We start from the raw sequence: 22,556 nt of genomic DNA, 5'->3' as shown, positions 1-22,556 counted from the left end.
CCTTAAAAAGATTTTGTCTTGAATACCTTTAAGTTTAAGATCAGGATTGTGATCCTCAAATTTGGTGCTTGGGTAATAACATTGCACAATAGTGGCCTGCCTCCGCCTTATCAACCTGAAGTGGAATGATTACGATTTACAATCTCTCTTAGGGAATTGAGCCAAAGACTACGTCGGAGCAAGAGAGTGAGGACCTGGCCTACAACAGTCTCAAGGTACAGATCCATCCACCACCACACAGATACACGCACACATACACGGACAGTGTGCAGTACTAGTCTGCAGTGGGATGTCTCTATTTGTGGTGTTTGATTTCTTCTTCACTCTGGCTGTTTTGCTGTCTTTGGCCGTCCTGCCTATGAAACTGTGGGTGAGTGGAACTTCCAGAGGATAAAGAGAGATACTGGCAGGCAGGGCATGGGTACATGGTAGGATAAAGCAAGATACTGGCAGGCAGGCACGGCATGGGTACATGGTAGGATAAAGCGAGATACTGGCAGGCATGCACGGCATGGGTACATGGTAGAATTTAGACAAAATAGAGCGGTTTGTGGAGAGAGTTGGGTAGAGATGCCGGTGGGACAGGCAGGATTTGGGTGAGAGCGAGAGAGAGGTAAGTGGGAATAGCGTGACAGGGTTCCAGCAGGGATGCTCTGATGGGAGGGTGCCATGTAGAGAGGGAGGGCACCCCAGGGGCAGAATTTGATGTTCAGGTAATGTGTAAAGGGAAAGAACATGCAAACATTTATTTTATTTAATAACTCATGTTCAGCATATGTGCCTTGGTGAGAGAGAACCACTCTTGCTTTTGGCATGGATAAATCATTAACTTCTATGGCACAGTTGAGATCAACAGTGTGATTAAGTCTAATGCATTACAATATTATCAGAAGAGTCCATCTCAAGGTGCTTTTGAATTTAATCAAAAGTACAAGAGTTCAAAGTGCAGGAGAATCCAATTTGAACATTTTAGAATATTTTTTTAATGTACAACATAGATAGATATATGGAAAATAATAAATTAAATGTGATAGGAACTGAACATATGAAATTATTTTCATTTAAAGATTGTACCTTTAACCCCCCAAATGGAAAAATGACAAAATAAATACAAATTTGGTCACCCACAAAATTGTCCCATCTATACAGGGGGCTTGCTTTTTGCATCTCGGTCAATAGCACCGTAATACCACACAACACAGGGTTTAGATTTGATTGGCAGTAAAAATATGTGTGTCATGGTTTGAGTCATGGGTCCTATTGTCGCTGAGCAAAATGTTGCCCATTGGAACTTGAAGTCTGTAGAAGAGAACCTTATAACTACTATTGGTGCCTTTTATTTATGCTGAGGGACTCACTGCAGAGAGAGAGTTGAGCACAATTAGTCACTGGTACGGTATCTTAGAATATTAATAATCTTGTCAGTCTATCCATTTATCAACTGCAGTAGTCTGAAAGCCATGGCTGGCTTTTACCTACATTCCTTAGCTCAGAGTTTGGTAACAGGAGGCTTCGGGCCAAAACCGGCCTGCAAGTTCAAAATAATTGGTCCCCCAAACGTTTTTTTGGGGCCCCCCAGCATTTGCAGGAATCACTAGCAATTCCGCTAAAAATGTGTTTAATTTAGGAGATCTGTTTCCAAGTATTCCCACAAATAAAATAGATGTGATTGTGTCTCAATGTAATCAAGGTATGAAATGTTATTTCAAATACAATCTCTTTTTTGGCTTAGTTGTGGTCACTTTGCAGTGTACAAATTATTCTCATTATTTTCCGGTCCCCCGACCATTCGCTCAGACAAAAATTGGCTTGCGGCTGAATCAAATTGCCTACCCCTGCCATACTGTAGATAAATAGCTACTTGCCATAGCTAAAATGAAAATCAAGTACAAATAGTTTTGATGTCTCTACAAGGATTTACTCACTAAGCTACTCACAATGAGCACAATGCTATGATTATTGTGGATAGTCAGATTACCATAATAGATCATTTAAAATGTTTACATGCTTTGCAAGAAGAATGTTTTCCCTAATAATCCTGTTTACATGGACACATCTCAAGTCAGGCTACCTAAAGGGACTTTCATAAATGCAGAAAATCAGCAATCAAAATAAAACATGTATCACGGTGACCATGTTGTTTTTGCGAAGGCAATTTCATTCTGAGTTTGGATCTATAAAGTCTGTATGTGAAAATTATTTGTAAGATGCATACTTTCAGTTTTTCCGAACTCCGCTCGTGCATAAGAGGGAGGCTTGCGCTACCAGTGCTGGCACATGTGCACATCAAATACACAACTGGAACGCTAATTAAGCTGTTTACATGTCTTAATCATTTTAAAGATTGCTCAGAAAACCAGTGTTTTAATCAGCGTAAGCTTACTTCGATTATGACCGTATGCCGATTTAAGATGACTATTTCCATACTCGGCCTACTGCCATAATCAGTTTAATATCAAATGATTGGCGTGCATGTAAACATACTCAATGTGGCAGCAATCACATATTATTCTGCTCTACACTGAGTGTACAAAATATGAAGAACACCTTCCTAATATTGAGTTGTACCCCTCCCCCCTTTGTCCTCAGAACAGCCTCCATTTGTCAGGGCGTGGACTCTACAAGGTGTCGAAAGCATTCCACACGGATGCTGGCCCATGTTAACGCCAATGCTTCCCACAGTGGTCAAGGTGGCTGGATGTCCTTTGGGTGGTGGACTATTCTTGATAAACATGGGGAAACTATTGAGCATGAAACTCAGCAGCGTTGCAGTTCTTGACACACACAGGTGTGCATGGCACCTAGTACCATACCCCGTTCAAAGAGACTTAAATATTTTGTCTTGCCCATTCACCCTCTGAATGGCACACATACACAAGCCATTGCTCAGTTGTCTTTAACCTGTCTCCTCCCCTTCATCTACACTGATTGAAGTGGATTTAACAAGTTATATCAATAGGGGATCATAGCTTTCACCTGGATTCACGTTGTCAGTCTGTCATGGAAAGAGCAGGTGTTCTTAATGTTTTGTACACTCAGTGTATATTACTTTATTACTTTTATTGCTATCAATCACTGTCATTCTTTCCAACATTGAGCCTTGGTATTTAATCACTTTGATAACCAATGATTACATAAACTCAATTTTAGATTGCCAATAAATCTCTTTGTACTTTGGCCGTGTGTTTCCACAGAGGCAGGAGCTGGAGTCTGAGAACAAAAAGCTGAAGAACGACCTGAACGAACTGAGGAAGGCCATTGCTGACCGCGCCTCCCAGAACAGCTCCTCCAATGAGCTGCAGGACGGCTACAACCTGCTGCTTGGCCAGCTCAAAGCAGCCAATGAGGAACTGGAAGTGCGCAAGGAGGAGGTCCTCATCCTCAGGACTCAAATTGTCAGTGCAGCCCATCAGAAAGAGGAGACAACCAATCAGATCGTAAGTTGACAAACTGGGAGTTAAATTGACATGGCTTTGGTTGCCTGTACTTGGGAAATGCAGCATTGATTGTCCACTTTATATGTCCCTGTTTGCTTATCAAAAGGTTATCTACAGGCACATTAATATACTTTAATATACACATTAATATACACAGATTATATACTTTTCTTGTTTGTGACTCTGGATTGATGGGCAAAATGACTATAATGTGCTGAAACTTTATTGGGTCAAATCAGCCAGATTAAAAGCACCAAGCTTTAAGCACCAGCTGTCAGAGCAGCTCACAGATGACTGCACCTGTATTCTATTCCCATCTATAATTTAGCCCAAACAACTACCTCTACCCCTACTGTGTTTATTTATTTTGCTCCTTTGCACCCCATTATTTTTATTTCTACTTTGCACAATCTTCCACTGCAAATCTACCATTCCAGTGTTTTACTTGCTATATTGTACTTACTTCGCCACCATGGCCTTTTTTTTGCCTTTACCTCCCTTATCTCACCTCACTTGCTCACATCGTATATAGACTCATCTTTCTACTGTATTATTGACTGTATGTTTGTTTTACTCCATGTGTGACTCTGTGTCGTTGTATGTGTCGAACTGCTCTGCTTTATCTTGGCCAGGTCTCAGTTGTAAATGAGAACTTGTTCTCAACTAGCCTACCTGGTTAAATAAAGGTGTTCTCAACTAGCCTACCTGGTTAAATAAAGGTGTTCTCAACTAGCCTACCTGGTTAAATAAAGGTGAAATAAATAAATATAAAAACATGATAGACAGTCTTCAGCTTCTTACACAAATAAAAAAAATGGAATAAGAAACATTTGATCAAATGTTACATTCTAGTTGGGTTCAGACAAAGGTACAGCCACACTACATTTAAAAATACATATATTTGAGTTATATAGCAGAAACTCTTATACAGAGCTACTTACTGTAGTGAGTGCATACATTTACATACTTTTATTTACTGCTCCCATGTGGGAATCGAACCCACAACCCTGGCGTTACAAGCTCCATGCTCTACCAACTGAGCCCCACAGATCATTAGTATGTATAGACTAGTATGTAACTAGAGTCATTATGAGACTTATGACAGAGACTGGCCTCCAACAGAGATGGGACTAGGAGTGTAAAAGACTGGGAGTCGATGGCAGATCAGTCCTAACATGGTAATGTTCCTACAGTGTATTAACCTGAACTTATGTCCCGATGAAGAGCATTGTTAATGCGATCTCCCCATGCTGTTAAGCACCTTGGGCAGCCAGACGTTTGGTTTGGGAGGGAGTGCCTCACCGCCGACTCAAGGACAGGAGAGCAGAAAGGATGATGGTGTGGAAGGCAGCAGAACAAACAGTCTTTAATCACCGAGGCGTATCTCTCCAATTCTCACTCCTCCTCATGCCTCACAAAGACGTTTCCCTAACAGAGAGAGAGATGTGGCAGAAAGAGGAAGAGATCACTGTCAGTATCATGACTCTCTTTATGTGGCTGTCTAGTTAATATATCAGACTACTGAGCGGCTCTCTCCCAGTCCCACCTTCTAGGTTAGTCGAGGATATGCTTGGCGTGTCATACTCCTTAGAAGGATTTTTAATTTAAAAAAATATAAAATCATTTCACCTTTATTTAACCAGGTAGGCCAGTTGAGAACCACTTCTCATTTACAACTGCGACCTGGCCAACATAAAGCAAAGCTGTGTGACAAACAACAACACAGAGTTACACATGGAATAAACAAACGTACAGTCAATACCACAATAGAGAAAAACAAAATATATATACAGTGTGTGCAAATGGTGTGAGGTAAGGCAATAAATAGACCATAGTGGCGAAGTAATTACAATTTAGCAAATTAACACTGGAGTGATAGATGTGCAGATGATGATGTGCAAGTAGAAATACTGGTGTGCAAAAGAGCAGAAAAGTCAATAAAAACAATATGGGGATGAGGTAGGTAGATTGGATGGGCTATTTACAGATGGGCTGTGTACAGCTGCAGCGATCGTGTAAGCTGCTCAGATAGCTGATGTTTAAAGTTAGTCAGGGAGATATAAGTCTCCAACATCAGCGATTTTTACAATTCATTCCAGTCATTGGCAGCAGAGAACTGGAAGGAAAGGCGGCCAAAGGAGGTGTTGGCTTTGGGGATGACCCGTGAGAAATGCCTGCTGGAGCGTGTGCTACGGGTGGGTGTTGTTATCATGACCAGTGAGCTGAGATCAAGCGGAGCTTTACCTAGCAAAGACTTATAGATGACCTGGAGCCAGTGGGTCTGGTGACGAATATGTAGCGAGGGCCAGCCGACGAGAGCATACAGGTCGCAGTGGTGGGTGGTATGGGGCTTTGGTGACAAAACGGATGGCACTGTGATAGACTGCATCCAATTTGCTGAGTAGAGTGTTGGAGGCTATTTGTGATTATGATTGACATGTCTTGCCCTCAGAGATGATGGCCTGTCTCTCTGATTATTCCTTCCCCAACTGATTGGTTCAGATGCAGACTTAGACAGGCGCTGGCCTGTAGTATGAAAGTGCGTTGAGGACAGTTTTACTACAATAAATGGGAAAGGAAAGGGGGATACCTAGTCAGTTGTACAACTGAAATGTGTCTTCCACATTTAACCGAACCCCTCATACTGTATGACTGAGGTTTATGAGTGAGTATTAAACACTGATTGGGTTTGATCTAAAGAGGGAAATAGATTAATCGATAAATGTCTGCATTATTCATTACCTTATAAAGCAGTTGTATCCACCAACTCTCTCCCAATGTCTTTATAACGGGTCTGATGGTATCGTAAATTTATCTCCCTCTCCTCTCCATAGGAAACCAATAACGTGCCTGAATGGACCAACAGCAAGAAGCCCATAGACAAGGAGGAGGCTGTGAGGGCCTACCATGGACTATGTGAGTCTAAGAAGTAAGTTTGTCTTTCTGTACCTACTATTGTGAGTGCAGTAATGGAAAACAAACAGGCCTGTGATGAATATGGATGTTTCTGTTTTTTCTCTCATACCCACTGGTGCACAGAATGGGCAGCAATGTTTTTCAATGTAAATATCACATGGTTACTTATGGATTGGATTGAAAAATTGTCACACTGGTGGTTCAGTTTTCATTCTATGTGACTGCAGACAATTACATAAGTGTTGCCTACTGTAGTTTTGTCCAACTGGAGATTGCCTAGAGACGTTCACTACTGTACCTCTATGGCCAGCTTTCAGTTCTACTACCAACAACAGTCAGTTGTAGTCCAACAGACCCAGTTTAGCTACAGAATGTTTAAGAGAAGAGAATTACTTTATTATCCCCATGGGGACATTTTTTATTTATTTTACCTTTATTTAACCAGGTATGCTAGTTGAGAACAAGTTCTCATTTACAACTGTGGCCTGGCCAAGATAAAGCAAAGCAGTTTGAAACATACAACAACACAGAGTTACTCATGGAGTAAACAAACATACAGTCAATAATACAGCAGAAAAAGTCTATATACAGTGTGTACAAATGAGGTAAGATAAGAGAGGTAAAGGCAATAAATAGGCCATGGTGGCGAAGTAATTACAATATACCAATTAAACACTGGAGTGATAGATGTGCAGAAGATGAATGTGCAAGTAGAGATACTGGGGTGCAAAGGCGCAAGATAAATAAATAAATAAATACAGTATGGGGATGAGGTAGTTGGATGGGCTATTTACAGATGGGCTATGTACTGGTGCAGGGATCTGTGAGCTGCTCTGACAGCTGGTGCTTAAAGCTAGTGAGGGAGATATGAGTCTCCAGTCATTGGCAGCAGAGAACTGGAAGGAAAGGCGGCTAAAGGAGGAATTGGCTTTGGGGGTGACTAGTGAGATATACCTGCTGGAGTGTGTGCTATTGGTGGGTGCTGCTATGGTGACCAGTGAGCTGAGACTTGTAGATGACCTGGAGCCAGTGGGTTTGGCGATGAGTATGAAGCGAGGGCCAGCCAACGAGAGCGTACAGGTCGCAGTGGTGGGTAGTATTTCGGGATTTGGTGACAAAACGGATGGCACTGTGATAGACTGCATCCAATTTGTTGAGTAGAGTATTGGAGGCTATTTTGTAAATGACATCGCCAAAGTCGAGGATTGGTAGGATGGTCAGTTTTACGAGGGTATGTTTAGCAGCATGAGTGAAGGATGCTTTGTTGTGAATAAAGGAAGCCAATTCTATAGTTAATTTTGGATTGGAGATGCTTAATGTGAGTCTGGAAGGAGAGTCTACAGAGAGTTTACAGTCTAGCCAGACACCTAGGTATTGTGGTTGCGGCTCTGTGCGTACAGTGCCTTGAAAAGGTAGTCATCCCCTTGCCGTTTTTCCTATTTTGTTGCATTACAACCTGTAATTTAAATAGATTTTTATTTGGATTTCATGTAATGGACATACACAAAATAGTCCAAATGGATTAAGTGAAATGAGAAAAAAACAGAAAAGTGGTATGTATTCACCCCCTTTGCTATGAAGTCCCTAGATAAGACTTCATAGCCAACCAATTACCTTCAGAAGTCACATAATTAGTTAGATTGCACACAGGTGGACTTTATTTAAGTGTCACATGATCAGTCACATGATCTCAGTATATATACACCTGTTCTGAAAGGTCCCAGTGTCTGCAACACCGCTAAGCAAGGGTCACCACCAAGCAAGCGGCACCATGAAGACCAAGGAGCTCTCCAAACAGGTCAGGGACAAAATTGTGGAGAAGTACAGATCAGGGTTGGGTTCTAAAAGAGGGAAACCTGTTTCAGTCTTCCAGAGATTTGAGACTGGGACGGAGGTTCACCTTCCAGCAGGACAATGACCCTAAGCATACTGCTAAAGCAACACTCGAGTGGTTTAAGGGGAAACATTTAAATGTCTTGGAATGGCCTAGTCAAAGCCCAGACCTCAATCCAATTGAGAATTTGTGGTATGACATAAAGATTGCTGTACACCAGCGGAACCCATCACACTTGAAGGAGCTGGAGCAGTTTTGCCTTGAAGAATGGGCAAAAATCCCAGTGGCTAGATGTGTTAAGCTTATTGAGACAAACCCCAAGAGACTTACAGCTGTAATTGCTGCAAAAGGTGGCTCTACAAAGTATTGACTATGGGAGGGTGAATAGTTATGCACGCTCAAGTTTTCAGTTTTTTGTCTTAATATTTGTTTCACAAGAAAAAATATTTTGCATCGTCAGTGGTAGGCATGTTGTGTAAATCAAATGATACAAACCCCCAAAACATCTATTTTAATTCCAGGTTGTAAGGCAACAAAATAGGAAAAATGCCAAAGGGGGTGAATACTTTCGCAAGGCACCGTACATTAAAAATACAATCCGAGATAGACAGAAGACACACACAGACAATATAAAGTGCAGTTCATGAGCGATTAATGATCATCTGTACTCTACAGTATATACACTATACACGATAGAACATTCTGTCAACTGCAATGTTAGTTGTAGGCCAGTCCGCTGGTCCTACTGGTGGTTTTAGACGTTCAGGAACCTTACTGCCCCTGGGACAAAGAATCATTTGACTCTATTCCTCTAGTGACCTGTAACATTTTCCAGAGGGGAGTAACTCAAAACTCCTGCTGAAAGGGATGTTTGGGGTGCGTCAGTACCTGACAGACAGACAGATAAACCAAAAAGCTATTTCAGTGCAGCTTTTCCTAAATTAACATTTTAACTAGGCTAGACCCGAGAGACAGTTCTAAATTATCACATAGTCGGTTGGCATTTTCCTCTCAGAGTAACATCAGGTCATCTTTCTGATCAAAACTGTCCCCATCATTCTGATGTTCTGGTGAAATACTGATGGCAAACTGCACACTGCTTTTGATTCCACCCCATTGTGGTTGACATAGTGGTATTGTAGATGGCTCTCAGATTACCAGGGAGGGAAGACATTTTTGTTACTCATGATGAACCCCTCGAAGCACACAGATTCATCTCGACCCAGACCAATCTTCCATTCCCTCGTCATCTATTCCTGTCCTTTTTATATTTATCTTTCATTCTGCGTCCTAGCCCGGCTGGAGGAATCTAGCCTAGACACCGGGGTTATTTAGCACCTCTGTTGTATCTGGAGAGCAGAACCTTTTAACCTAGAGGGAAGTGTTAGACATCATCGTTATGGCAACATGACCCAGCAGATAGATGGCAGTAATGAGAGGCAGGTGGCCATATAATGACACCCTCTCACCCTGCAGGAATGGTCTGGTTTTAAAAGGGTGAACATCCCTGTGAGTGTAGGTGCATATAGAAGCTTTTGCTTGGAGAGAGGTCCTTCACTGTGCTTTAGAGGAGATGATAGTCTGTGTCTGTCTGTCTCTGTCTGTCTGTACCTCGTGTGTGTGTGTGTGTGTGTGTGTGTGTGTGTGTGTGTGTGTGTGTGGGGGGGGGGGGGGGGGGGGTGGGGGCTTTTTGCTAAGTCAGTTATAAGATTTTAACTGCAAAATCTCTGGTTCCTCTTGAGGTTTCTGCTCTAACTCTCTGTGGTGCTAACTCCTCTTGCTCTGTTCTGTTTTCATCTGTCAATTTTTTTTCACTTCCTCCTCCTCTTTCTTCCTTTCTTTGTCTCTCTCTGTCTCTGTTTGTCTCTCTCTCCTGCCTTGCCGGCGGCAGCAAAGCTTCAGACTGGGGTTATTTGAATGAAGATGGCGAGCTGGGCCTGGCATACCAGGGTCTAAAGCAAGTGGCCAGGTTGTCGTCTTCTGCTTTCCCGCTCCACTTACTGTCTTCCTGCTTACTGCCTTCTCTACTTACTGCCTTCCTGCTTAATCTCCTACCCTCTTCCTATGTCTGTGGTAAAATAGAACATTTAATGGGACAAAAATAATCTCAAACTGTGGCGGTTATGATGCTAATGACATATGAAGTCTCCACACTATGGTACAGGAATTCTACAAGGTAGAAGTTTGAAGGTTTGGTCAGCTTTAGGCTTATTGTAACCACCCCCCCCTCTCCTTCTTCTTCTCCCTGTCTCACCCTCAACCCCTCTCTCCTTTTTCTTCTTCTCCCTGTCTCCCCCTCAATCCCTCTCTCCCAGGCTGCTGGAGGCCCAGCTTCAGTCTCAGGCCAGGAAGCACGAGGATGAGCTGGCAGCGTTCAACACCCAGATTGAGCTGCTGAAGGACGACATAGAGAAGAAACAGGAGATGCTGAACCACACTATGTCTCTGTCCCCTGAGGCCCAGGTGGAGTACAGCGTCCAGCAGGAGATCACCCGCCTCACCAACGACAACCTGGTGAGAACACTGCAACCTCCTACCCCCTACACACTCATCCATATAATCGTATTATTCATTATGAGCCAGAAGGCTAAACTAATCCTATATCAGCACTCCTCCTTTGAGACTCTTTGTGAATACGGGCCCAAGGACACCTCTTGGAATGGCACAGCCCAGAGCTCTGAAAGTTATAGTGTTGTGTCGACCTTCTTGAATGTTTCTGCTACTACAGGACTTAAAAGAGCTTGTGGAGAAACTGGAGAAGAACGAGAGGAAGCTGAAGAAGCAGCTGAGGATCTACATGAAGAAAGTTCCAGATATGGAAGGTGAGAGAGCTTGAAGTCCTAATGAATGCTGTCTGTATTGGTCTCACTGAGCTGTAATGAAGGCCTAGTGAATACTGTCTGTATTGGTCTCACTGAGCTGTAATACAGGCCCAGTGAATACTGTCTGTATTGGTCTCACTGAGCTGTAATGAAGGCCTAGTGATGGACCTACAGTATGATGGTTAATATGTATTACTATGATGAATATGGCAATATAAGTGACCACTTTGTCTTCTGCCCTTTCCAGTGTCTTTGACTGCAGCATCATCCCAGCCCACCAAGGCCAAGCCACAGTTGACCCGTCAGGTGACTGTCCAGCGCAGAGAGAAGGACTTTGAGGGCATGCTGGAGTACTACAAGGAGGACGAGGCTATGCTGGTCAAAACACTCATCACTGGTACGACATTGCAGCTCAAATCAGCTACGATATGACCGCATCAGAAGTACAACACCTGTCCAGTCCAGAACGTAACATTATATTCTCAAATCCACACGATTACTACAATAATCACTGAAATTGTGGATGAACTTGTTTCAGTGTTATTATGTTCTGTTCGGTGTTCCAGACATGAAGCCCAATGCTGTATCAGCAACAGTGCCCTGCCTACCTGCCTACATCCTCTTCATGTGCATCCGCCATGCGGACTACATCAACGATGATCAGAAGGTCCACTCTCTGCTCACCTCCACCATCAACGCCATTAAGAAGGTCCTCAAGGTACAGATACAGAGTTCTACTCACACATATGGATTGAGATTTCATACATATTTTAATGTCTGTTTGCGATCCTTGGAAATCTGTTGCAAGAAAAGATTGGTCAGAAATAAAGTACAGCGATTCTGGTATTTAACACACTTTCATTTTGCAATTCCAAATGCAGAAAAACAATAATGACTTTGAGATGACCTCCTTCTGGCTGGCCAACACGAGTCGTCTGCTGCACTGTCTCAAGCAGTACAGTGGAGATGAGGTGAGACTTACTTTGATGTCTCAGAGATCATTCTGCTCATTAAAAACTGTGAAGAGGTGCTAGATGTTCAGTACTTGAGCTCATTGAAATAAGAGGTAGATTGTCAGACATTTTATGCAATCGGATTACTCCTTGATCTCTCTCCATACACAATGCATTTTAAAGATGTACAGACTTTTGTAAATACAACATAAATACACTTGTTGTAAACTCTACAAATTGTAACTCTCTACAACTGTCATCCCTGTCTTGTTGTGTGTTCCCAGGCGTTTATGACTCAGAACACAGCCAAACAGAATGAGCACTGCCTGAAGAACTTTGACCTGGCAGAGTACCGCCAGGTGCTGAGTGATCTCTCCATTCAGATCTACCAGCAGCTCATCAAGGTGGCAGAGCACATGATGCAGCCCATGATCGGTGAGGAGCTGGGGGAGCTAGGGGCCAAGAGCTGTATGGTCCAAAGATTAGGGACAATGGAATTGGAAAGGGACTAACTTTTTCTTCATTCTGGGTTGATTGTACCGCTGTTTTCACATTGATATATTTACTTACATGATATTTGGCTTTTATACTGTATGTTTATTCCCTTCTATTACTGATCTACGTTTACACAGTTCAGTACTTATAGTTCAGTACTTAGGTTTCCTAAAATTAGATGAATAAACAATCAAACCTATCGAAATGTATTAATTAATGAATGAATCAGTTGCATGAACGACTATCTCCTTCCTTCCCCCGGACAGTGTCGGCCATGTTGGAGAGTGAGAGCATCCCCAGCCTGGCGGGAGTAAAGCCCATGGGTTACAGGAACCGCTCCTCCAGTATGGACGGGGAGGGCCCGGGGAGCTACACCCTAGAGGCCCTGATCAGACAGCTGGGCCAGTTCCACAGTGTGATGGGCGAGCACGGCCTGGACCCAGAGATAGCAGGCCAGGTGATCCGGCAGCTGTTCTACAGCATCAACGCTGTCACCCTCAACAACCTGCTGCTCAGGAAAGACGTCTGTTCCTGGAGCACTGGCATGCAGCTCAGGTATGTTTACATATATACAGAACCTTGCTGGGGATGTTCTATATTACTAGGGCTTGTTTTTTTTTAATAAGAGCTGACCAGGAAAAACTCCAGGTTCTTAAAGGGAAACTCTTCCCAAAAACGACGTTTTTGTATTTGTTTCATTATTCCACTGTTGATATAGTCCCAACATGTTTTGCATGTCAGCAATCAAGTTTTCAAGATATTGGACTTGTAGATATTGACACTAAAGTGTCACCGGCCACATCAACATGATGATGCAAAATGGGACTGTATGTCTTTAATTATTTGTTATTTTTATCTCTTACTTTTTTTTAGGTATTTTCTTAAAACTGCTTTGTTGGTTAAGGGCTTGTAAGTAATTATTTCACTGTAAGGCCTTGCTTGAAGCCTCAGACTCAAGTGAGGAAGTCTAGGCTTAGGTTGGCAGGGATGTGCAGGGTCTCCTGGCTGAGGGCGGAAGGGATGTTGGGGAACCTGTTGTATTCGGCGCATGTGACAAATACAATTAGATTTGATATGAACAGTGGACTAATGAAACAAAATATATAAATATAATTTTTGGGTGGAGTTTCCCTCTAACGGTACATACTGTATTGCTGAGAGGACAGGAGCACACAGTACTGTTACAGAGAGGGAGAAGAACTGTAGCTCATTACAGTAGCATAATGAGTTTGATGAAGGCTATTCACTTAACAGGTGACTCTGTACTAAGTGTGTTTCACTTGGATTGGTCAGGTACAACATCAGTCAGATGGAGGAGTGGCTGAGGGGGAAGAACCTTCACCAGAGCGGGGCGGTGGTTAACATAGAGCCCGTTATCCAGGCCGCCCAGCTGCTGCAGGTCAAGAAGAAGACATCCCAGGATGCCGAGGCAATCTGCTCCCTGTGCACCTCTCTCACCATGCAGCAGGTACACTTAAACACCTATTACACAAACCTGTTACAAATCTGTTGCACATCACCAATCTTACTGCATCCAGCATACAGAGCTCCACTCTCATCATCACATCACCAATCTTACCGCATCCAGCATACAGAGCTCCACTCTCATCATCACATCACCAATCCTACTGCATCCAGCATACAGAGCTCCACTCTCATCATCACATCACCAATCCTACTGCATCCGGCACACAGAGCTCCACTCTCATCATCACATCACCAATCCTACTGCATCCAGCATACAGAGCTCCACTCTCATCATCACATCACCAATCCTACTGCATCCAGCACACAGAGCTCCACTCTCATCATCACATCACCAATCTTACTGCATCCAGCACACAGAGCTCCACTCTCATCATCACATCACCAATCTTACTGCATCCGGCACACAGAGCTCCACTCTCATCATCACATCACCAATCTTACTGCATCCAGCATACAGAGCTCCACTCTCATCATCACATCACCAATCTTACTGCATCCAGCACACAGAGCTCCACTCTCATCATCACATCACCAATCCTACTGCATCCGGCACACAGAGCTCCACTCTCATCATCACATCACCAATCTTACTGCATCCAGCATACAGAGCTCCACTCTCATCATCACATCACCAATCCTACTGCATCCGGCACACAGAGCTCTACTAACAACTCTATGTCTCAAAGTTCACATGAAGAGTATTAACCAGTGTATTTTTTGTCGTACAGATCGTAAAAATTCTCAACCTCTACACCCCGCTCAACGAGTTTGAGGAAAGAGTCACTGTGTCCTTTATCCGAAACATCCAGGTAACAATACTAAATCTATTTAATCAATTATTTTCAGTCAATTTTTATATTCTTTCTTTTATATATATTTTTGAACCAAATGTTGTCTATCTTGTTGTCCTCAGAATCGTCTGCAGGATAGGAACGATGTCCCAATGCTCCTGGTGGACACCAAGCACACCTTCCCTGTCCTGTTCCCCTACACCCCTTCCGCCCTCAGCCTGGAGACCCTGCACATCCCTGCCAACCTAAGCCTAGACTTCCTCACTCGAGTCTGAGGCTTCAGCAAGGCCTACCACAGGCCTGGTTCTTAGCAAAGAAGAGCAGAGCCCAAAAGAGCTCCCTCTAACCTGGGTAACTTACTTCCAGCTGTTGATCTCAACAGCAGAGGGCGACAAGACTCCAGGACTCACTGGAAGACAAAGAACCTTCCAACTGACCAACAATGGAGTCTGTCAAGTCTCTGTCTGTGTCTGTGTAAATCCAGCAAAATGTGGTATTAAGTCATCCTTTTTACCTGTCCACAACTGCAGCCTCCCTTGGTGTCTTCTACAGCTGACTATTGAGATGCTGTGCTTCAATGATTAACCATCAGTTCTGTCCCATGCAGTCATTTATTTTATTCATTGTAAGAAGTCTTTATGGTAAGACCACTGTAATTAATTCCTCTCACAGATTAAATGAATCTGTCTAAATGTGTGCACTCACACTTCCATTGACAAAGCATTAATTTCCAGTTAGCCACTCTGCCTAGCATTCAAGGTGTCTTGTTCTACTGTGTAACTGTCTGTCTTCCTCATGATGAGTTAATTCTCTATGTCTCAGCCGTACTCCTCTTTAGGAGCAGACAGGAGCAGTACTGCATTGCAGTGGCTCTGCTGCACACAGCCCTGTAGCTCTGCTTCTCTCTATCTTTCCTACGCCTTGAGGAATCCTCAGTATTCTGAGGCTCAAGTTTTATTTGGTATCTTAAAAATAGTTTCTTCTGTCTTTAGATCAGAGCATGCAGTTTCCTGCATGATCCAGGAAGTCTGAAGCTCTCAACAGAGAGATGTGTTGTTGTTTTTACTCTGAATTCAATTTATCTGACTCTGCTATCTCATTGAAACGTTCGGTATCGTCTCAGAATAAGGAGAAACAAAGCCAAGCTTTATGTAAGTGAGGATTAAGTATGTCCGATAGATGCATGTGTCGGTGAACTTGAGTAGAGAGGGCAGGAGAAAGTGCATTTTAAAATGGAACTAGAGAGGTGTAATACACAAGACATTGAGTGTCCTGTGTGGAGTAAGATAACAGCAATTCCAGCAGGACAGTCTTAGCCTGGTTCCAGATCTGTTTGAGCTGTCTTGCCAACTCCTGCATGGCATGACGATGACTGGCAGGTGTTGGTAAGACGGCACCAACAGATCTGTGGCCATGCCAGGACAGTCTGCTGCAGGACAGAGCGATTCAATGGAAGTGAGAGACTGTTTATTAGTAAGTGAGACCAGAGAAAATGAGAAGTACCACCAGACAGGTAGAGGAAGAGCCACACAGCTATCAAAGACTACTGATGAGAGGACTAATGAAACTTGACAGTACATTTTGATCCCAAGTAATCGAGAGCGACATTTGTCTGATTTCTCAAAGGATGTCTTCTTTGTTGCCGTTTCCTTGGACTGCCGTTACAGTTGTGATGCAGAGAGTATGTGGAAGGTCGAGGTAACTTCATTATGATACTCCGACACCCTCGGTCTTCACTTGAGACAAAGTGCCCTCAGCTCCATGAAACTGGAGTAAATAATAAAAGATCATGTCTGCAACTCCACTGTGTTTCTGCTTCGTTCTGCCAATCCTATTGGTTAGAAAACACTAATACGGGTGTTGCTCCTCTGTGGAGTTGTAAGCGCCTTTTCAGATCCCAGAACCATTAGTGAGCAGTTCCCCTAGCCTCCATTCAGAGATATCAGAGCAGCTTTTACTAGAGCAAAGCCGGTGTGTGGAAGGTCTCTAGCTACTAACAATGCCAGTAATGTGTACAGGAGCATCCCTGATTCACCTCGTGTTTTGTTTGGAATATGTTCATTGGTCCTGTTTCTTTTTGAATACAATGGAGTTTTTTATGATAAAGGGGGACAGAGTTGTTCTAACGCTACTACTCGCCCATTTTGAGTGTCATTCCCTTTTCCTCTGTATGTTTCGCACAGTGTGTTTTTATAACTTAGGCCTCTGTGGATTGTGGGACATTATAGCAGAGAGTTTGACTCTCTTGTGGGATATTATAGCAGAGAGTTTGACTCTCTTGTGGGACATTATAGCAGAGAGTTTGACTCTCTTGTGGGACATTATAGTAGAGTTCCAATAACACCCTCTCTGCTGCTCTCTGTCAGTTATAAAGAATTTGGTATTGCTTATGTTAAGACTGGAAGAGTGATGCCGTAACGTTGGTGGTATACCCAATACATTACTGGGAGCTTGTATATAGTGTGTGAGTCTTTATTTTTATAGCCTACAGTTTACTCACCATTAGTCAGCACCTCCTACACAACATTTTTCTGAGTGTGAGCCAACACATGCTTTTTTATACGACTGGAAGTTCACCACTTTTCACTGCATTCCACACTATATGTCAAAACTCACGATCATATACCCATTATATCATGTTATACACAGAATAATATATTTCACATGGGCCACACCCCCAGAGAGGCCTTTAGTCTATGGGCCCTGTGTGCCATAAAAGTTTGATAAATGTATACATGGTTTGTGTTTTCTATGTCATAAGTTTCATTGTTGAAATTGAACAGGAGTAAATGAACTGGTGTGTGATTTAGAGTATGGATGCAAGCATTGATACATTGATATGTTGTCCTTAATTGTTGATGTGTTTTATTGAAGTGTGTTGCATGTATGCAGAATAGTACATGTTGCACAATATCAATTTGGTGACATGGTGAATTTATGTACTTAAATTAATAGATGTTAGATGAAGCATTGAAAACTCCCAATGATCTGGTTTTGTGGATGAGTAAATGATAAGTACATTCATATGCCAGTGGTTTGATGGTCGGGGGTGAGGTATAGTTTTTCTCTTATATCTCTATAATTAGGAAACTTATTTAGTCAGTGGGTGAAAATAATATACAATGTATTGACTCAGTTTGAACAAAATGTAACCTCACAATCTTTCTTTGAAAAAAATTGTATTACAAAAGGCCAAATAAAAAATAGAAGATGTTGAATACATGTTGTGTTGTGAATTATGTACTGAAAATACTTTGGGGGTTTTAATAGAATACCAAAAACCAACTTCAGAATTGCATTATAAGCTGTGTGGAGTTCCCCTGGGGAAGTTTTAAACTACTCAGAAGGACAGCTCACTCTGTCCTAAAGACCTGTCAGTATACTTTAACAGCACTGTATAGGCACGGCAGCATGGTGCATCTGCATTGGTGTTGTGTGAGATCTCACTATACTCTTAGCTAATAGCACAACTACAGATGGGGAAGATGAACCACAACAGTACCCTGTCTCTACCTCCTTCCATGTATTACCCTCATCTCTCCATACCAACCACAGCCTTGCAACCACCTGGCATCTGTGGGTATCTTCCCCCCCTTCCCTGTTTTTGTCTCTCTCCCTCTCTCACACTCTCACACACACACACACACACACACACACACACACACACACACACACACACACACACACACACACACACACACACACACACACACACACACACACACACACACACACACACACACACACACACACACACACACACACACACACAGTGTGTGGCAGGCTTTGTGAATGTGGCTCTTGGTTGTTTCCCATGGTAGCAGTCTGTTGGGTCTTTCCCATGGTAACATACTGTTGGTTGTGTCTCTACTGTACCTGAGCAACTGCACCTGAATGGCTGTCTCTCTATCTCAGGTGTCCGAGGTTACCCTTCAGTATCTCAGGTGTCCGAGTTTACCCTTCAGTATCTCAGGTGTCCGAGGTTACCCTTCAGTATCTCAGGTGTCCGAGGTGACCCTTTCAGTATCTCAGGTGTCCGAGGTTACCCTTCAGTATCTCAGGTGTCCGAGGTGACCCTTTCAGTATCTCAGGTGTCCGAGGTTACCCTTCAGTATCTCAGGTGTCCGAGGTTACCCTTCAGTATCTCAGGTGTCCGAGGTTACCCTTCAGTATCTCAGGTGTCCAAGGTTAACCTTTAGTATCTCAGGTGTCCGAGGTTACCCTTCAGCATCTCAGGTGTCCGAGGTTACCCTTCAGTATCTCAGGTGTCCGAGGTGACCCTTTCAGTATCTCAGGTGTCCGAGGTTACCCTTCAGTATCTCAGGTGTCCGAGGTGACCCTTTCAGTATCTCAGGTGTCCGAGGTTACCCTTCAGTATCTCAGGTGTCCGAGGTTACCCTTCAGTATCTCAGGTGTCCGAGGTTACCCTTCAGTATCTCAGGTGTCCGAGGTTACCCTTCAGTATCTCAGGTGTCCGAGGTTACCCTTCAGTATCTCAGGTGTCCAAGGTTAACCTTTAGTATCTCAGGTGTCCGAGGTTACCCTTCAGCATCTCAGGTGTCCGAGGTTACCCTTCAGTATCTCAGGTGTCCGAGGTTAACCTTTAGTATCTCAGGTGTCCGAGGTTACCCTTCAGCATCTCAGGTGTCCGAGGTTACCCTTCAGTATCTCAGGTGGTTGGTAACTCTGTTCTCAGAACAGGCTGATCAGTGAGGAAATGATAGGTGGTGTTGCATGGCTTTATTTGGTTTTGTTTTTAAATATATTTTTAAGTATTTTCTATGTTTAGTGGATAGATAGAGATAAAGGTAGGAGAGAGAATGCTGAAAGAGCCATGGATCTGATATGAACCCAAGCTGAAAATGGTACATTGTACATGTGCTACAGGGGCATTGGCTTAGACTGCTAGAACACACCAGACCAAGTTTACATTTTGTTTGACAGTAAGGCTGACACAGACAGGTTGATCTTTATTGACAGAACCACCAACATTATCTCTGTCTACTGTCTGGCACTCTTATCACAAATTACAGTTCCACAGATTCCGGGTTTTAGCAGGTTTACATAAATGAAAGGGTCTCAGAAGAGCATGTGGTCAAATTGGCCTTTACAAACCACACATGGTTCCTCTTTGACTCTCAGGGGATGACCCAGTATCTCATTGCTCAGCCTGCACCAGAAACCTCAGAGAACACCATCTCATCTGATAATGATTAGAACAGGGTATAAACATTGTGAGATGACGACATTCACTCTACATTCTGAATGTTGAACATAATTACAGAGTGACGTAAGGAAGGGGAATTCTTGACCAACTGGTCAAAAGATATGCTGGTGATGCAAGATTATGTGCCATGGAAAGTGGAGACCTACAGATGTAGGATCTTAATTTGTTCACCCGGTTGCAAAATAACTTTCCTGCAATGCAATAAATGTAAAACTTGTAGGTTATTTGAGGTGTAGCCTTTTACACTAGTATCCGTATATGGTTGAAAATTGCAGATTTGGGCACTAATAAGCGCCTAGGTTGGAGCGTAGTGGCTATACAGTAACATGCTGCACATGACATCAGAGCTCTGGCTCTGCGCTTCAAAGTGTTGCATGGGTTTTGACTGACAGCTGTTCTGAACTTGAGCACCGTGAGCAACAAGAAATTTCCCTCATCCCTCCTGCTAATTGGGCAACTTTTGGAAATCTTTTGTTGTCTGAGAGAGGTAATTTCTGTAAATTAAGAGGAAACTGTATTTTAAAAGATGACACTTGAGGATTAGAATAAATACCGCTTTGATGTCATACAAGCGAGCCAAACACCCGTGAGTCCAAATGTGCACTTCACATTTGCAAATAATAAAACTAATTTCATATACCGTGTCAACGTTTATGATCAATATATTTGTTGTACAGTTACAAGATGACATGTCATACCCTGGGTTGTTCTCAACAGAATCAGCCTATGTTTGTTTTTTGTTAAGATAATTTGTCGCGCACACGCACCTGAATGCACTCATCACTCCTTTCTATGGGCATCAACATTACAGTCTGTTTCTCTGAACTGCCCTGTGAAAGCCTAACACTGTAAAATCATATTTCATAACTTAGATAGTCATGTTGGCAATAGTACAAGCTTTCAAATCATGCCCACCTGAACCCAGATTGTGATTTATAATGGACTGTTTCTGGATTGGGTAAACAACAACAGTAATTGTGTGAGAGTGGGGGTTGTGTTCCAAATGAAACAAATGTGTGGTTGCGCCTCAATGGCACAGCAAGGGGAGCTCAAAAAAGTACCTTATAGTTGAAGACTTATTTGAGTCATAAAAGTGCATGTAAATTGTTAAGAAACTGTGCACACTTTGGAGAGATATGTGGCCACTTGGAGACACCAGTTAGTCCTCTCACTCAAACCCTTGTCAATTTTTTGTCTTAATTTTCACCTACCCCACATTTTCCAGGAATAGTTTTATCATGTTACTGACCATATCCAGAGTATTTTTAGATTTAGTTATCAATAAATGTGGTTAAAAGTACAGTAAATGTACAATGCACATAACATCAACATTGTAGATCTCATCCTAACCAACTTCCCCTCTAAATACACCTCTGCTGTCTTCAACCAAGATCTCAGCGATCACTGCCTCATTGCCTGCATCCGTAATGGGTCAGCGGTCAAACGACCTCCACTCATCACTGTAAAACGCTCCCTGAAACACTTCAGCGAGCAGGCCTTTCTAATCGACCTGGCCGGGGTATCCTGGGAGGATATTGATCTCATCCCGTCAGTAGAGGATGCCTGGATATTTTTTTTAAATGCCTTCCTAACCATCTTAAATAAACATGCCCCATTCAAGAAATGTAGAACCAGGAACAGATATAGCCCTTGGTTCTCCCCAGACCTGACTGCCCTTAACCAACACAAAAACATCCTATGGCGTTCTGCATTAGCATCGAACAGCCCCCGTGATATGCAGCTGTTCAGGGAAGTTAGAAACCATTATACACAGGCAGTTAGAAAAGCCAATGCTAGCTTTTTCAAGCAGAAATTTGCTTCCTGCAACACTAACTCAAAAAAGTTCTGGGACACTGTAAAGTCCGTGGAGAATTAAGAACACCTCCTCCCAGCTGCCCACTGCACTGAAGATAGGAAACACTGTCACCACTGATAAATCCACCATAATTGAGAATTTCAATTAGCATTTTTCTACGGCTGGCCATGCTTTCCACCTGGCTACTCCTACCCCGGTCAACAGCACTACACCCCCAAAAGCAACTCGCCCAAGCCTTCCCCATTTCTCCTTCTCCCAAATCCATTCAGCTGATGTTCTGAAAGAGCTGCAAAATCTGGACCCCTACAAATCAGCCGGGCTAGACAATCTGGGCCCTTTCTTTCTAAAATTATCTGCCGAAATTGTTGCCACCCCTATTACTAGCCTGTTCAACCTCTCTTTCTGAGATTCCCAAAGATTGGAAAGCTGCCGCGGTCATCCCCCTCTTCAAAGGGGGGGACACTCTTGACCCAAACTGCTACAGACCTATATCTATCCTACCATGCCTTTCTAAGGTATTCGAAAGTCAACAAACAGATTACCGACCATTTCGAATCTCACCATACCTTCTCTGCTATACAATCTGGTTTCAGAGCTGGTCATGGGTGCACCTCAGCCACGCTCAAGGTCCTAAACGATATCTTAACCGCCATCGATAAGAAACATTACTGTGCAGCCGTATTCATTGATCTGGCCAAGGCTTTCGACTCTGTCAATCACCACATCCTCATTGGCAGACTCGACAGCCTTGGTTTCTCAAATGATTGCTCGCTGGTC

The 22,556-nt window shown here is 43.1% G+C and overlaps 1 protein-coding gene across 3 annotated transcripts in view; it reads left to right on the top strand.

Annotated features, from left to right (window-relative positions):
• The window catches only part of LOC109892484 (unconventional myosin-Vb-like), a 71,458-nt gene extending 53,500 nt beyond the window's left edge, over positions 1-17,958 (top strand). For 2 of the 3 annotated variants that reach the window (XM_031826364.1, XM_020485048.2), the window contains exons 27-39: positions 153-215; positions 3,195-3,437; positions 6,272-6,366; positions 10,503-10,701; positions 10,916-11,009; positions 11,257-11,406; positions 11,576-11,727; positions 11,891-11,980; positions 12,247-12,397; positions 12,724-13,012; positions 13,751-13,925; positions 14,674-14,754; positions 14,859-17,958. In XM_031826364.1, coding sequence (XP_031682224.1) covers positions 153-215; positions 3,195-3,437; positions 6,272-6,366; positions 10,503-10,701; positions 10,916-11,009; positions 11,257-11,406; positions 11,576-11,727; positions 11,891-11,980; positions 12,247-12,397; positions 12,724-13,012; positions 13,751-13,925; positions 14,674-14,754; positions 14,859-15,011 — 1,935 coding nt within the window. In that variant the 3' untranslated portion in view covers positions 15,012-17,958. Of the gene's footprint in view, positions 1-152; positions 216-3,194; positions 3,438-6,271; positions 6,367-10,078; positions 10,157-10,502; positions 10,702-10,915; positions 11,010-11,256; positions 11,407-11,575; positions 11,728-11,890; positions 11,981-12,246; positions 12,398-12,723; positions 13,013-13,750; positions 13,926-14,673; positions 14,755-14,858 lie in introns of all 3 variants that reach the window. The other variant, XM_031826365.1, reaches the window with a different exon arrangement.
• Positions 17,959-22,556: the final 4,598 nt, after the last annotated feature.

This window comes from Oncorhynchus kisutch, linkage group LG6, assembly GCF_002021735.2.
Source record: "Oncorhynchus kisutch isolate 150728-3 linkage group LG6, Okis_V2, whole genome shotgun sequence".
NCBI classification, from domain to species: Eukaryota; Metazoa; Chordata; class Actinopteri; order Salmoniformes; family Salmonidae; genus Oncorhynchus; species Oncorhynchus kisutch.
Note: the sequence above shows the minus strand (reverse complement) of the source record. Positions and strands in the feature narration are given on the sequence as shown.